Source organism: Aethalodelphis obliquidens, unplaced genomic scaffold, assembly GCF_003676395.1.
Source record: "Aethalodelphis obliquidens isolate GAN/ISIS:26980383/991018 unplaced genomic scaffold, ASM367639v1 scaffold63, whole genome shotgun sequence".
NCBI lineage: Eukaryota > Metazoa > Chordata > Mammalia > Artiodactyla > Delphinidae > Aethalodelphis > Aethalodelphis obliquidens.
The window spans coordinates 1,784,176-1,800,249 of NW_020838007.1; the positions used below are offsets into that span (position 1 = coordinate 1,784,176).

General features: G+C 49.9%; 1 protein-coding gene across 1 annotated transcript; it reads right to left on the reverse strand.

Annotated features, from left to right (window-relative positions):
• Positions 1-443: 443 nt before the first annotated feature.
• On the reverse strand, positions 444-14,686 carry ZNF74 (zinc finger protein 74). The gene is given in 6 exon segments (XM_027088420.1): positions 444-2,512; positions 2,515-4,119; positions 4,444-4,539; positions 4,936-5,062; positions 12,272-12,357; positions 12,671-14,686. Coding segments are annotated over 6 exon segments (1,974 nt in total). The 5' UTR covers positions 12,699-14,686; the 3' UTR covers positions 444-2,480.
• Between the last annotated feature and the right edge of the window lie 1,388 nt (positions 14,687-16,074).

The window sequence follows — 16,074 nt, forward strand, 5'->3', positions numbered from 1 at the left end:
TAGTGAGCAGGGGCTACTCTTCATTGCAGTGCGCGGCTTCTCATTGCGGTGGCTTCTCTTGTTGCAGAGCACGGGCTCTAGGTGCCAGACTTCAGGAGTGTGGCTCAAGGGCTCTGGAGCGCAGGCTCAGTAGTTGTGGCGCACGGGTTTAGTTGCTCTGCAGCATGTGGGATCTTCCCGGACCAGGGCTCAAACCCGTGTCCCCCGCATTGGCAGGCAGATTCTTAACCACTGTGCCACCAGGGAAGCCCAGAGGGGAATTTTTGAAGTGTGTCAATGTTCCATTAAAGATCAAAGAAGCTCAACTAAAAAAATTGTGGACTGACTCTCACAACTATGGATTGAGCAAAAATTCTTTTTTGAAAGGGTTATTTTGAAGATTATTACTCTAATACTGGAGAAGCTAAGGTGATTGGCAGTGGAATGAATCAGAACATGTACAATTCCTTAAAAATTTATTTATTGACTTAAATAATTTTGCCTATAATACAGCCCTTTACACTTTTTTTGTAAAAAAAAAAAAGACGTGTATACACGCAGAGGAAAAAAACAGAAAGAAATCCATCTCCAGGTCATGACCTGTGAACTGATTCTAAGGGTCATTTTAATTCTTATAAAATTGATTTTTTCCCCCAAATTTCTTCAATATACATGTATTACGTGTATGATCAGAAAACAAAGTTTATATGTAAATAAAAGAACATCGAGACTTCAATGGAAGGGGGCCAAAGGGTATTTCAAACAGTTTTCAAGAAGACCAACAATAAGAACACATTCCATTTCAACCTCACCGGTTATCAAAGAGCAAGGTGCTGCTCTCAGCTGAGGGCGTTAACAGCCCCGCCAGGCAGACAGCAGGTGTGGTGTCCGGGGTCCCCCAAGATGTTTGCATTTGAATTTCTTTTAAAATAGGAAAAATGAGTATGAAAATGAATCAAACCGAGATTTTATCTATCTTTTGCCAATGCAGTTGTCCAATAGAACTTTCCCTATTTGTCATGGAGGAAGGGCCTGAGACCAGCCCCAAGGACGCTGGAGGAACGATGGGGGTGGACACCTGGGATCATCGCCCTGGCACCCAGAAGCAAGCCCGTCTGGACCCAGCTCGGAGCAGCGTCGGCCTCCGGGACCTGGACGCGCCTGACAACTACTGTCGGTTCTCCTCACACTGAGATGGTATTACTTTTGTTATCACACAACCAAAAATATACTAAAACGATGCCTTAGGCTGTTCATTTCCTTTATCTCAAAACTCTCACTTCTAGAAATCTACTCTAAGACAACGCTAAAGAAGGATAATGCAAAAAGATGCTATATGAAGAATGACTTGTAACAGTGAAAACTTGGAAATAACTTCTGCATCCAACAAAAAAACAGCTAATAGAACATCTCGCCCCCATCCAGAAGGACAGCTCCAAAGACAGTGAGGCTCTGCGGGAAAAAGAAGTCCTGCTATGCAGGTAAGCAGGGGAAAAAGATTAGAATGTTGACTGTATACACCGTGTTTAATGTAAAAATGCAATATCAAAAAGCAGAAGGTAACGTACCGAAGTGCGAAATGCAATTTTATTAAGAATTATGGGTATTTTCCCCTTAATTCTGTATTTTCTGTAAAGTGGTTATTTTGCCTCCATAGTTTAAAAAGTATACTAAAAAGCATTTCATAAACTCTAGCACTTTATACAAATGTGAAGTATCATCACTGAGAAGGCAGCTTATATCTGCTTAGAACTGAGCAGAAATGCCATGAGTCCCAGATGAACACCGTCTTTTTCCTTCTCCGGGGAGCACGGGGCCCAGCTCCTCTCACAGGGCTGAGCTACGTGGTACCTGAGCGGCCCTGCAGGTGGCCTTGCCAGCCGGGGTGGAGGTGTGCTTCCAGACACCTGTGTGCCAACACTGCACCCTGGAGGCACACCCCTGTGTCCTTCCAGCTTCCAGCATGGACGAGGTGGCCAGGCATGAGGCTGGCATGTTAGGACCCGGCTATGTGGATGCTGGGCCAGGTTCCAAGACAGCTGCGCTAACAGCATGACTAACAACGTGACTCTGCAGCAGAGCTATGTGAGTGAAGCGAGTCCAGGAAATTTGCTTTTTCCCAAATGCCTACCACCTGAGCTTATTCTCCTCTCCTGGAATATAACGTTCACTTAAAAGTAATACTGTTCATAATTCAGTTTTTTTTTTAATTATCATTCTAAACGTAAGAGTTTACAAAGGAAATTCCAGATCGAAATCACACCAAGAGGCTGTCCAAGGACACATGACTGACATACCTTCTTTTCATATGCAGGGAAGATCTGTCCCCCCTCAGTGACTTCCAAACCCATCAAAGAAAAGACCGGAAAAAAAAAACCAGGAAGACAGTACATCCTCAAACGTGCTCAATTCTCCTCTCCTACGGTGGATCCCTTCCCAGGAGGTGACAGCCTTAAGGGGTGTTTCCGGGTGGGCAGGTGGGTGTCTCTCGCACACATGAGTTAATTTCTGGGGTTGCTGCCCACGGGGAACTCCTTCCGGCCAAGGGTGGGACCACGCCCAGGAGCTCAGCCACGCCTAGGGCATCAACAGGGCCCACACTGCTCCCGCCGGAGCCCCCTGTACCCAGTAGGCTGCCAGGCATGCAGTAAGTGCTCAGCAAGCGCTTGTCGAACTGGACGGCAAAGGGCTTCTCCCTGCTGTGCAGCCTGCGGTGCTCTGCCAGGGGGCCGCTCCAGCCGAACACCTCGCCGCACTCATGACACTTAAAGGGCTTCTCCGCGGAGTGGGTCTTTTGATGTTTAATGAGACAGTGATTCTGGCTGAAGGCCCGGCCGCACTGGCCGCACTTATAGGGTTTCTCCCCGGTGTGGACGCGCTGGTGCACGATGAGCGACGAGTGGCAGCTGAAGGCCTTCCAGCAGCGGCTGCAGTCGAAGGGCTTCTCGCCGGTGTGGACGCGCTGATGCACAATCAGGTAGGAGTGGGAGCTGAAGGCCTTGCCGCACTCGTTGCAGCGGAAGGGCTTCTCGCCACTGTGGACGCGCTGGTGCACCACCAGGTACGAGTGGCAGCTGAAGGCTTTGCCGCACTGGCTGCACTTGAAGGGCTTCTCGCCCGTGTGGGCACGCTGGTGCAGCGTCAGGCGGGAGCGGCTGCTGAAGGCCTTCTGGCAGTCGCCGCACTGGAAGGGCTTGTCCCCGCTGTGGAGCTTCTCGTGCACCGTCAGGGATGAGTGGCAGGCGAAGGCCCGGCCGCACGCGCCGCACCGGTAGGGCTTCTCACCAGTGTGGATCCGGCGGTGCCGCGTCAGGTGTGTCCGCTGGTTGAAGGCCTTGCCGCACTCGCCGCACCGGTAGGGCCTCTCACCGGTGTGGACACGCAGGTGCATGCCGAGCAGCGAGCTGCAGCTGAAGGCCTTGTCACAGGCGCCGCACTTGTAGGGCCGCTCGCCCGTGTGGACGCGCCGGTGCACGTTAAGGGATGAGTGGCAGCTGAAGGCCTTGCCGCACTGGCCGCAGAGGAAGGGCTTCTCGCCGGTGTGGACACGCCGGTGCTCCAGGAGGTTGGTGCTCCAGGTGAAGGCCTTGCCACACTCACCGCACTTGTAGGCCTTCTCTCGCGCGTGCCACCGCCGGTGCAGTGCCAGGGCCGCGCTTCGCTGGAAGGCCTTGCCGCACTCGCCACACGTGAACGGGCCGCTCCCGGCACCCGGGCTCCGATGCCTGACTCTGCTGGACTGCACGCTCCCCACGCAGCCGTCCGGAGAGGCTCCTTCTGCGGGAAGGCTGGGCTGGGCCAGGAGGGCACACCTCCGGCCAAGAGCCTCCTCAGACACCACATGGCCCCATCGGTGCTCCTCTGTGGGACCGTCCCTGGTGCTGGCGGCCTCACATTGTGACAGAGCAGTCGCCAGGGCCCCCTGGGCGCCCCTGTCACCAGGACCGGGGCTGTGGAGACCGGACCTCGCCAGCCCACCTGCGATCAGCTCCCATGACGGTTCTTCTTTGTAAACGCACAGCTGCTGAGACCATGGCTCCTCCACCTCAGGCCCCGGCTCCCATTCTGGTTCTGTAAGAAATGGAGATACTACCTTCTGAGAGCAGGCGGAGGTGCGGCGCTGGGGCTCAGGGCTGAGATCTGCCGGGAGAACAGGTAAGTGCAGGAGAGAGAGTAGAGATCAGCAGGGGGAGAGAGAGAGCGCAAGCTCAGGGCTGTGCAGAGGGGAGCACTCAGGGCAAGGCAGGCAGGCTGGCGAGCAGGGAAGAGGAGGAAGAAAGAGGGAAAGGAGGCTTGGAGAAGCCAGGGGATGCTGAAAAGAGCCAGGGGGTCGGGGGAGGACAGAGGAGCAGGAGGGGCACTGAGCAGGTGCAGACGGAGCAGGGCAGTGGACCGCGGAAGGAAAGCAGGCCCCATGGGGCAGTGGGGGTGGGGCTCTACATCCTCCCACTGCATCCCACTCACCTGGACCAGCCCCTCCAGGGACAGCTCTAGGCGCCCACCATGGCTCCTCGCCTCGTTCCAGGTGAGAGATTACATCTGGCTTGCAGACGGGAGGCCCTGTGCGAAGGGAGAAAGCTGCGTGGCTCTGGGTGCTGTGCTCTCCAGACCAGCCCACAAGCCCAGCAGCCCTGGAGTGGCCCCAGCGGCCTGAGGCACGGAGAGGTGGTGCCAACTTCAAGGAAGGGGGCCTGAGACATGGAACCCATACTGACATGTGTGTCTGAGGACCCCACAGGTACTGACATGCCCCATCTAGGGCAGGCTGGGCTTCCAGGGCCCTGTCCACCCCCTCCCTTTCCTCTGGGCCCCACCCCAGGACCAGCCACACTTCCAGGTAAAGATGCCAGTTGGTGCCACAAGGGCCTGGGACATATACCACAAGGAAGACTCAGGAACACATACAGACTGGTGGATGCCCAGACTGCGGCCTCCTCACCTTGGGAGCCATCTTACCCAGGGCAAGAAGGTTCTGGTAGTTCTCCAGCATCACGTCCCGGTACAGGGCCCTCTGAGGGGAGTCCAGCTGTCCCCACTCCTCCTGGGTGAAGTCCACGGCCACGTCCTTGAAAGTCACCAACTCCTGGAATGACACACATATTCTCTCTCACCCAGGATGGGAGTCAGTCCACTTGCGTTTTTGGGTGACTGAGGACCTCAGTAGCAGAGATAACCTCGGGTGACCTCCTGAGCGCAGAAGATAGGGCTGTAGACACCATCTGTCTTATAGCCCCGACGCACACACCACAACTCAGCCAGGAATTGCCACGCAGCCTGGCCTGGGAGGGCCCAGCTAACTGGGCAGCCCACGTATAGGTGCTACAGTGGGGGCACAGGCTGAGGCCATAAATTCTGGCCAACTTACAGAACTTGAAATATAATACAAAGAGCCTCAAACCCTATTCAAGTCCCATCACTGCAAAAGGCCCCAAACCCAGACAGGAAGCCCTCACTGCACCCTAAGGAAGGACCCTGTACTGCTCCGTGTCCTTCCTGCTTGCCCCCCACTCTTTCCTGCCAGACCCCTGCTCCCTTACCCTCCTGGGGCCACATCCCAGCCCACCCCCTCGCAACCTTCTCCCACTTTCCCCCAACACTGGCCCCTGGTCTCGGGGTAACCCCCCCAACTCGGTCACTCTGGTTCCAAGTGTCCTGAAAGTCCCAAATGACTTCCCTTATGTGACTCCTCCTCTGGAACCCCAGTATTCTGCCGGCCAGGGCTTCTTACCTCTCCAGCTGGGCACGCCAAGAGGTTGGAGACCCAGTGCCTGTCCCATGAGAAGAGAACAAAGAGCAGCCCAGGCCACATACAGTCATGACAGGGATGCATTAGAAGATAGGCAGGGACTTCCCTGATGGTCCAGCGGAAGACTCTGCACTCCCAATGCAGGGGGCCCGGGTTCAATCTCTGGTCAGGGAACTAGATCCCTCATGCCGCAACTAAAAAGATCCCACGCGCTGCAACTGAAGACCCTTCACGCAGCAACGAAGATCCTGCTTGTCGCGACTAAGACCCAGCACAGCCAAATAAATAAATAAATACTAAAAAAAAAAAAAAAGGTGGGGGTTGGGGGGACACAGAAGAGGTGGGGCAAGCAGGTCCTCAGCAGTAAAGTGAACTGGAGTCAGGGAGGAGGTGGGGAGGCAGGCCACAGTGGCCAGTGTATGAAGATAGGTATCTACTCCAAGGTGACAGCGTCTGCATTCTGCAGCAGGCAGCATGGGGGGAAGGCAGGAGGGGGACAGGCGTGAACAGGTTCTGAGCATGGGCCCAAGGAGTGACCTGGTTAAAAAAAGCAGCCTGGTAAAAACTGAGTTTCAAGTTCTGTTTCTAGACACAAAGGGGTAATGGGCACCAGATTTGCCCTCCTTACCTCAAACAACTAGTAAACTGGGTAAGATGTATGAAACAATGGTCAATTTCCAGACACTGGACAAAGGACAGCTCAGAACAGAGACCCCTGAGAACAAACAAAGTGAGCCCTACAACAGCCTCACCTTCCCACATGGAAGTAGTCCCTGATCACAGTGCAGGGTGTGGGAATCCAGAGAGAGCTTGTGGTCCAAGGAGTTGAGGAGACAGAGAACGGAGTTTGGGGAGACCAGGAAACTAGAATTTTCAGGGCAACGTGCCACAGCAAAGGGAGCCACACAGGCTTGGAACTCTGGATGTGCTCAAGATTGACTGAGGAATGACCCCAAACCAGGGAAAGAAACAGCAGAAAGAGGTGTGTGCAGGACAATCATTAAAACTCAAACAGGACTGGGAACAGTCTGTGCTCCAACCGGCCAGAGTGAATGTCCTCCTGCTCTATGGGACACTGAGTAAAGTCCCCAGAAGGCTGCTGCTTCAGCAGTGGGGCAAAATTAGCCTGAGATTAAAGACTTCTCTGGACCCACCTTAACAAAACCTAAAAGTAAGCCTTGGAAGGATCCAACCGACACTAAGTAATTTCACTGCATCACAAAACATTTAAGGAATTAAACCCAACACCCAACAAAGTAAAATTCACTCCATCTAGAATCCAATCAGGTAACTAAAAGGAAAAAAAGTTAATAAAATCAGAATTAAAAGTATCATAAAACTAAACAAAACAAAACAACAACAAAAAAGTATCATAAAACAGTATTTGTTTACCTCAAAAGAAAGCGTTAAGGGTGAAACAGAATTTAAAAAGATACAAGACGTAGAAAACAAATAGCATAACGGCAGATATAAACCCAGCCGTATGGATAATTATGTTAAATGTGAATAGTCTAAATATCCCAAGTAAAAACTACAGATTGTCAAATTGAATTTAAAAAGTAAGACCCAGGCTTCCCTGGTGGCACAGTGGTTAAAAATCCACCTGCCAATGCAGGGGACATGGGTTCAAGCTCTGGTCCGGGAAGATCCCACATGCTGCAGAGCAACTAAGCCAGTGTGCCACAACTACTGAGCCTGCACTCTAGAGCCCACAAGCCACAACTACTGAAGCCCATGTACCTAGAGCCCATGTTCTGCAACAAGAAAAACCACCACAATGAGAAGCCCACGCACAATGAAGAGTAGCCCCTGCTCACCACAACTAGAGAAAGCCCGCACGCAGCAATGAAGACCCAAAGCAGCCCCTCTGCAAAAAAAAAAAAAAAAAAGATACCCAGAAAATTCTCCACATATTTAGAATTAAACAATACACTCCTGAATAATACACAGTTGAAGGAGAAATTACAAAAAAATTAGAAACTATTTTGAACTGAAAAAAAGGGAAATACAACAGAAAATTTGTGGAATATAGCTAAAGCAGGACTTAGAGGTAAATTTATAGCACTGAATGCTAATGAGAATAGGTGTCAAATCAATACCTCAGTTTCACCCTTAAGAAAACAAAGTAGTATACACTGATGTGTATAAAACTGATGACTAATAAGAACCTGCAGTATAAAAAAACAAACAACAAAAAAACAACTAATACTAAACTTTCTTTGGTTATTTGTATGGAAATATGTTAATATAAATGTTTCAAACATTACATGAAATTTCTAAAAATCTTATATGTTCTGGTATAATGTTAAGTCATAATTCTAGTTATTACTTTAAAATGTATATCTCAGAAATAACTAAATTTCCTTGTCAATTCCATTATTATGAACTTTCATCAAATCTTTAACCGTGGTCATTTTTAAGTCTTTTGTCATTTACAGACAGTTCAGGGTGTACGCTGATGCTTTCGCAAAAATGTTCCTACAAAAGGGTTTCATCTTCAAGGAATTCATGGAAAAGACTCTGACAAGTACAGGTTTCTGGTAACTGACTATACTGCTGAACTGAATGAATAAGCATTTTCAGAACTCTAACGGAAAACTGATGAATTCATAAAAGTGCTAACAAAAGATCAAGATGAAAAAAAAATTAATTACATGGGACTGAGTGAACTGATGACGATGATTATAATTTTTGTGACTTTCTGTTTGAATAAAAAAAAAATCCCACAAGGACTCAGAGGCAAAAAATATACAAATCAATTTTCACTGCAAAGTAAAGGAGCTGTTACAGTGGAGAATTACTGGACTGAATGTCAATATTATGACATAGTATGAGTGTGTTTCGTGTTTGGTAACTGCAATCATTGTTGCTTTTGTTGTGGTCATCCATTTACAATGCTTGGTGTCAGTTTATTTATCTCTTGTAAAAATAAAATACAGTGTGTGTGTGTGTGTGTGTGTGTTGTGAAAAAAAAGAATTCACTGGTGTAGGTGGGGTGATATTTGCATAATTACTCCTGTAGATTTGATTATTTATTTTATTATTTTGATTAAGCAATGCTACAATGCTAAAAGAAAATGCATACTTAGCTGTTAGCAGGGTTGAAGCTCCTGATGGTTGTAAGAGCTACCTGCCTGAATTTGGACATTAGCATTTTATGCAATGAATTAAAAGCAAAAAATCATTTCAAAAAAAAAAAAAAGAAGCCAAAGTAGCTACCTCCCTGGTGGTCCAGTGGTTAAGACTCTGCCCTCCAATGCAGGGGATGTGGGTTCGATCCCTGGTTGGGGAGCTAAGATCCCACATGCCTTGGGGCCAAAAAACCAAAAACATAAAACAGAAGCACTATTGTAACAAATTCAATAAAGGCTTTAAAAAAAATGGTCCACATCAAAACAAACAATCAAAAAAAAGCCAAAGTAAAGAAAGGAAATAATAACCAGAAACTGATGAAAAAGAGCACAGAAAAGCCATAGAGAAAATCAATGAAACCAAAAGATGGTTCTCTGCAAAGACCAATAAAATCAATAATTAAACATATATTTACTATATGACTCAGCCATTCCACTCTTGGGTATTTATTCAAGAGAAATTAAAACACACATCTATACTTATACTCCAATATTTATAGCAGGTTTATTTGTAATAACCTAAACGAGGAAACAACCTAAACGTCCATCAGTTGGTGAATGGATAAACAAATTGTGGAGTACATATGCAACAATGTTATGTGCTGAACTGTGTCCCTCCAAATTCATATGTTGAAGCCCTAAGCTCCAATACCTTAGAATGTGACTATATTTGAAGACAAGGCCTTTAAAAAGGTAATTAAGGTAAACGAGGTCATTAAGATGGGTCCTAAAATGGTAGAATTAGTGTCCTTATAAGAAATGGAAATTTGGACACAAACATGTACAGAGGGGAGAACGTGAGGACACAGAGAAGCACCATCTGCAAACCAAGGAGAGAAGCTCAGAAGAAACCTATCAACACCTTGATCTTAGACTTCTAGCCTCCAGAACTATGAGACAATAAATTTCTATTGCTTGAGCCACACAGTCTGTGGCACTTTGCTGTGGCAGCCCTAGGAACCTAAAACAAATGGAATATCACTAGACAATCAATAGGACCAAGCTACTGATTCAAACAAGGAAATGAAGTCAAAAGCATAATGCTAACTGAAATAAGTCAGAAACAAAGACTACATATCTTATAATTCCACATGAAATTCTTAAAAAGACAGAATTATACTGGATGCCAAGGGGGTGGGTGGAGAAGATGGGCTTCAAAGGGACATGAAGGAACTTTTTGGGTGATGGAAAAGTTCTATATCGTGATTGTGGTGCTGGTTACACAACTGTATACACTTGCCAAAACTCACCAAATCCTACATATATAAAATTGGAGAAATTTATTGTGTATAAATTACACCTCAATAAACCTGATCCAAAAAACCCACCGGATTTCAGGGAAATGAGAAGGTCGGAGTGAGGACACATGCTGAGAACGTGCCCATAACTAAGGCATGCAGGGATGAAGCATAATGGTGATGGCACTGGCAGAAAGAAGGAGGAAATGGGCAGAAACAAAGCTCCAGAGACATCACAATGCGGTGCTGGCGAGAGAGCACTGTCAGAGGCTACGTGGTTTCAGTATGGAGGTGTCAACAGGCAAGAGCAGGACAGGATTTGAGCCTTGGCACAGGACTTTCTGAGGGGTATTACCAACCCACCAGCAAAAGCCCATGTCTGGTGTGTCTTCATTTTGCAGGACAGGAAGCAAAAGGGTGTGGGAATCAAAGGCAGACGTGGAGGGGCTTCCCTGGTGGTGCAGTGGTTAAGAATCCGCCTGCCAATGCAGGGGACACGGGTTTGAGCACTAGTCTGGTAAGATCCCTCATGCCACGGAGCAACTAAGCCCCTGTGCCACAACTACTGAGCCTGCACTCTAGAGCCTGCGAGCCACAACTACTGAGCTCGTGTGCCACAACTACTGAAGCCCGCATGCCTAGAGCCCCGTGCTCCGCAACAAGAGAAGCCACTGCAATGAGAAGTCCGCGCACTGCAACGATGAGTAGCCCCCACTTGCCACAACCAGAGAGAAGCCTGCGCGCAGCAACGAAGGCCCAACGCAGCCAAAAATTAAATTAATTAACTTTATTTAAAAAGAAAAAAAAAGGCAGATGTGGAAATAAAACTAGCAGAAGAGTCAGAACAGCTCACGGGGGATGTCCCAGCAGAGCAGAACCCTTGACGTAGTATGAGACTGCTGGGAGGGGAGAGTACTTTGGAGAGAGGACCAGTTACTCAAAGACCTGAGAAGCTGGTATTTCAGGAATAATATCTGTGCACAAGAAGGGGAGTACCTCCCGAGGTGGTCACTCTCACACAGACACCACTTTTTCCTGAACCTTTTCAAGGCAAGTTGCAGACATCAGAACATCTCACCTTACATTCTTCAGCCTGTATCTCCTAAGGATGTTCTCTGACACAATCACAATGCCATCATCACACCCATGAAATTAAATATTCATACAACATGATCTAAGATACAGTATATTTTCAAATTTTCTCAATCTTTCTAAATGCCTTTGATAGAATATTTGGATCTATAACCCATCAAGGATCATGTATTGCATGTGCTTGTTATGTCTCCCAAGGGTCTTATAGAACTACAGCACATTCTAACATTACAGAAGCTGGGCATATCTCACCATACATGTTTTACAGTCATTTCTACTTTTCAAGTGGTAAGTTAACAGAATTGCCAAATCCTAAAAAAATCAAAGGATTCTCAATCCTCCTGACCTTTCACCACCTCACACTGTCTTTATCCAGCGCACTTTTCTAAACACTACGATGAGTGGGGGTAGTTTAGGTGGTGGAACAAAATGAGGAGCAAAACCCAAAATCTGTAAAAGGAGGGATTTGCACCTCTCCCAGCTGCAGAAGTGGCCCCAGGGCCAATTCCCTGTCAAGCCCACAGATCCTCTAAAACTCCAAGTTTTTCCATGAAGGCCCCATGTCAGGAGCTGGGTACAGAGGAAAAGCACACAGGGACACACCCCCTACCATCACTCTGACCCCAACACTGCAATGCAGCCCTTCCATCAGCTGTTCCACATCCTCCTACCTAATTCCATCCCGGAAAACTCCCCCAAACAAGGACCAACTGCTACAAACATCCCATGGGCCTGAGTGTGGAGATAAGTGAAGTGATCTCATGTAAGCTGTCACCTACTTGCTTGGGTGGCACTAGAACCACTCATCAGAGCTCCCAGCACAGTGCTGGGCACACAGCACAGTCCTCGGCAACAGACACATGGCTGGACTGAATCAGGCTGGAACATACACTCATGTTGATGGCACACCCCGGCGTCACCTGCACCTGTTCCCACGCGCAGAGCTTCCTGAGGACTGGAGAACAGGCCCCCAGGTGTGTGTGTGGGGTGTCCTTGGATGACTAAAGATTCTCGGCGGCCGAAGGAAGGTGCCAACCCTCCACATAAACAACGAAATGTTCAAAAAAGAAAAGACAGCCACTCACCTCGGACCTGCCTTCCAGGAGACCCTGACTCAATTTATCTTCTGGAATCTCTTTGAGGGGAAGAACAGGGTCCTGAGAGGACGGAGCTGGAAAGGAGAAATGAGTCAAGAGGGCTGCTCTGTCCACAGCCACCAGGCACCCCCAGCACGGGGAGAATGAAGGGGAGGCAGGAAGGGAGCCCCAACTTCGTCACAACCTGATAGGGCATCGGGGCTAATTCTGCTACTCAGTGTATGGGTCACTCCCGTTACGGAGGAAAAGCGCCGCCATTCCCGTCCCCATCATCCCCGGGGTGCCCACGGTGAAGAGGAGGAGACCTGAATCCGGGACGCTTTCGGGAACCCAGCCCGCCCTCTCCGTGCAAATCCACAGGCCCACGGCCTGACAAGCCAACCGTACCTGCCTCCCGGGGCTCCGGGGCCTCCATGGCCCCCTCCTTTGGCGGCCGCCCCGGGCGGGGGCGGGGCGGGTCCACCTCCCGGGGCTCAGAACCCTCGCGCAGCCCCGCGGGGGCGGCCCGCGCCCCGGGTCGGGGTCAGGCGGGCTCCGCAGGCGCCCCGCGCCCCGGGCTGTGCTCTCGCCCCATCGCTTGCCCCACCAGCCCGTCACCGACGTTGTCCGGGCCCGCGCGGGCCGGCCAGGCCTCGGGCTCTGCCGCCCGGCGCTGGGAGTCGCGGAGGCGGCACACAGGCCTGGGGCGGACGGGCTGACGAACCGACGGCCGGCCGGACGCGCGGACGAGCTCACCCACCTCACACAAGACGGCCGCCGCCACAAAAGAGCTCGGGCGACCGTCGCCAGACGTGCGCCTGCGCAGACCAGACGGGCACTACAACTCCCGGGATCTTTTGCGCCGCGCAGGGGTGGACTGCATTTCCCAGAGGGCATCGGGGCCGGAGCCGCTCTGACGTCTAGCACGGACGACCGTGTAGCACAGTCTTCTGGGAAGTGTAGTTAAGGCGCCAGCGACCTTGCGCTCTGGCCCCGCCCCCTCTCCCCCATTGCTGTGGAAAGCGCTTGCATCTCGGGGTGTGTGTGTGATATGTGTGGTGTGTGTGTGATGTGTGGTGTGTGTGTGTGTGGTGTGATGTGTGTGATGTGTGTGGTATGTGTGGTGTGTGTGTGTGTGAGGTGTGTGATGTGTGTGTGCGCACGCCTGGTGGGGTGAGTGTGGAGAGTTTAGGTTGGGTAAGTGTGGAACATTAAGGGTGAGTGACCTCTGTGTGAGAGGGACAGGGCCCCACGGGCACCTGCTGGGTCCTGACACTTGACCTACCAGTTGTCCCATCCCCAGGGATGGGAGTGGGTCCATTTCTCTGCTGGGAAGATGGATTCCTTTGCTTGGGACCACCCAGAACTGGAGGGAAGGGGCCCTCAGGAAGGCCCAGCTCCTGCACTCGGCCCCTGGCCCTTTCTTCTGACAGAGGGGGGATGGGGTGGGGTAGAGTGAGGGTGGGGTTTGGGGGGAGGGGTCTGCAGACTCCCCAGCCTCCCCATAATGGGTAGAGAGGCGGCCACCCTGAGGGTCCTGGAGTTCTGGGAAGGTGAGACCCCTACTGGGCCTGGCTGGGAACCTCCATGGTGAGGCCCCGGGTGCTATGGGCACAGAAACAAGGACGAGGGTGGGACGCCACAGGGCTGGAAAATGTGGCTGCTCACTCCCAGGCCTTGCTGGGTGGGGACCCAAGGCCAGGGTGGCAGGTACTGAGCGGCTATCCAGCTCGAAGAAGGGAGCGAGTGCCCTGTGCAGTCCAGGGCAGGAGGGGCCGTGGCATCCAGGGGCCTTCCACTAAGACCCTCGCTTTTCAAAATTGAGAAGTTAATCGATCCTGAGGAGAGGGTCGTGGGAACTTCTAATTCGGTCAGAAACCCAGGCTTCTGAAGGGGGTCAGGGACATGGCGGGGGGAATGTTCTTGTGGGCCTGAGCCCTTAACCTGTGGGGTGTGATGCCACCCTGGGGTAGACAGTGTCAGAATCCAGTCGAATCCTCAGACACCCTACTGGGGTCGGAAACTTAATTGTTATCATGGGGAAAATCCTCCACGCATTTGGTGACCAGAAGCGTCAGAAGTGAAGTGTTGTCTGTGAAGGGAAGGGAATACACAGGGAAGAAAGACAAGTCGGGAACAACTGGGTTTTTTCCTACACAGGAAGGAACACACTGAGTTTTCCCCTTTACACCTTCTTGGGGGCCGGAGGCGAGGTATGGTTGGTGGTGGCAGTGGTATCTGTGACCTGAGGATCAAGGAGCAGGACACACACTGGCCCTGAGGCAGGAAGCTGTTGGCATGATGGGCAGGAGGGGGCGTGTCCCTGGGGGCAGGCCCAGAGCCCAGGCTCTGCAGGGAGTGGAGAGGAGCCCTTGGGTTGGAGGGTGAGGGCAGAGGGGGTTCTGATCAGATGTAGGTTTTTTTTTTAAAGGAACATTTTTTTAAATAGATCTCTATTGGAGTATAATTGCTTCACAATACCGTGTTAGTTTCTGTTGCACAACAAAGTTAATCAGCCATATGCATACACAGGTCCCCATATCCCCTCCCTCTTGAGCCTCCCTCCCATCCTCCCTATCCCACCCCTCTAGGTCATCGCAAAGCACCGAGCCAATCTCCCTGTGCTATGCTGCTGCTTCCCACCAGCCAACTGTTTTACACTTGATAGTGTATAAAAGTCGATGCTACTCTCACTTCGCCCCAGCTTTGCCTTCCCACCCCATGTCATCAAGTTCATTCTCTATGTCTACCTCTTTATTCCTGCCCTGCAACTAGGTTCATCAGTACCTTTTTTTTTATATTCCATATATATGCATTAGCATATGGTATTTGTTTTCCTCTTTCTGACTTACTTCACTCTGTATGACAGACTGTAGGTCCACCTACCCCACTACAAATAACTCAATTTCCTTTCTTTTTATGGCTGAATATTCCATTGTATATATGTGCCACGTCTTCTTTATCCATTCATCTGTCGATGGACATCTAGGTTGGTTCCATGTCCTGGCAATTGTAAACAGTGCTGCAATGAACATTGTGATGCATGTCTCTTTTTGAATTATGGTTTTATCAGGGTATATACCCTGCAGTGGGATTGCTGGGTCATATAGTAGTTCTATTTTTAGTTTTTTAAGGAACCTCCATACTTTTTTCCATAGTGGTTGTATCAATTTACATTCCCACCAACAGTGTAGGAGGGTTCCCTTTTCACCACACCCTTTCCAGCATTTAATGTTTCTAGCTTTTTTGATAATGGCCATTCTGACTCATGTGAGGTGATATCTCATTGTAGTTTTGAGTTGCATTTCTCTAATAATTAGTGATGTTGAGTATATATATATATTTTTTTTTCTTTTTTTTGCGGTACGCGGGCCTCTCACCGCTGCGGCCTCTCTCGCAGGGGAGCACAGGCTCCGGACGCGCAGGCTCAGCGGCCATGGCTCACGGGCCCAGCCGCTCCGCGGCATGTGGGATCTTCCCGGACCGGGGCACGAACCCGCGTCCCCTGCATCGGCAGGCGGACTCTCAACTACTGCGCCACCAGGGAAGCCCGATGTTGAGTATATTTTCATGTGCCTCTTGGCCATCTGTATGTCTTCCTTGCTGAAATGTCTATTTAGGTCTTCTGCCATTTTTTAACTGGATTGTTTGTGTTTTTTATATTGAGCTCCATGAGCTGTTTGTATATTTTGGAGATTAATCCTTTGTCCGTTGTTTCATTTGCAAATCTTTTCTCCCATTCTGAGGGTTGTCTTTTTGTCTTGTTTATGGTTTCCTTTGCTGTGCAAAAGCTTTTTTTTTTTTTTTTTTTT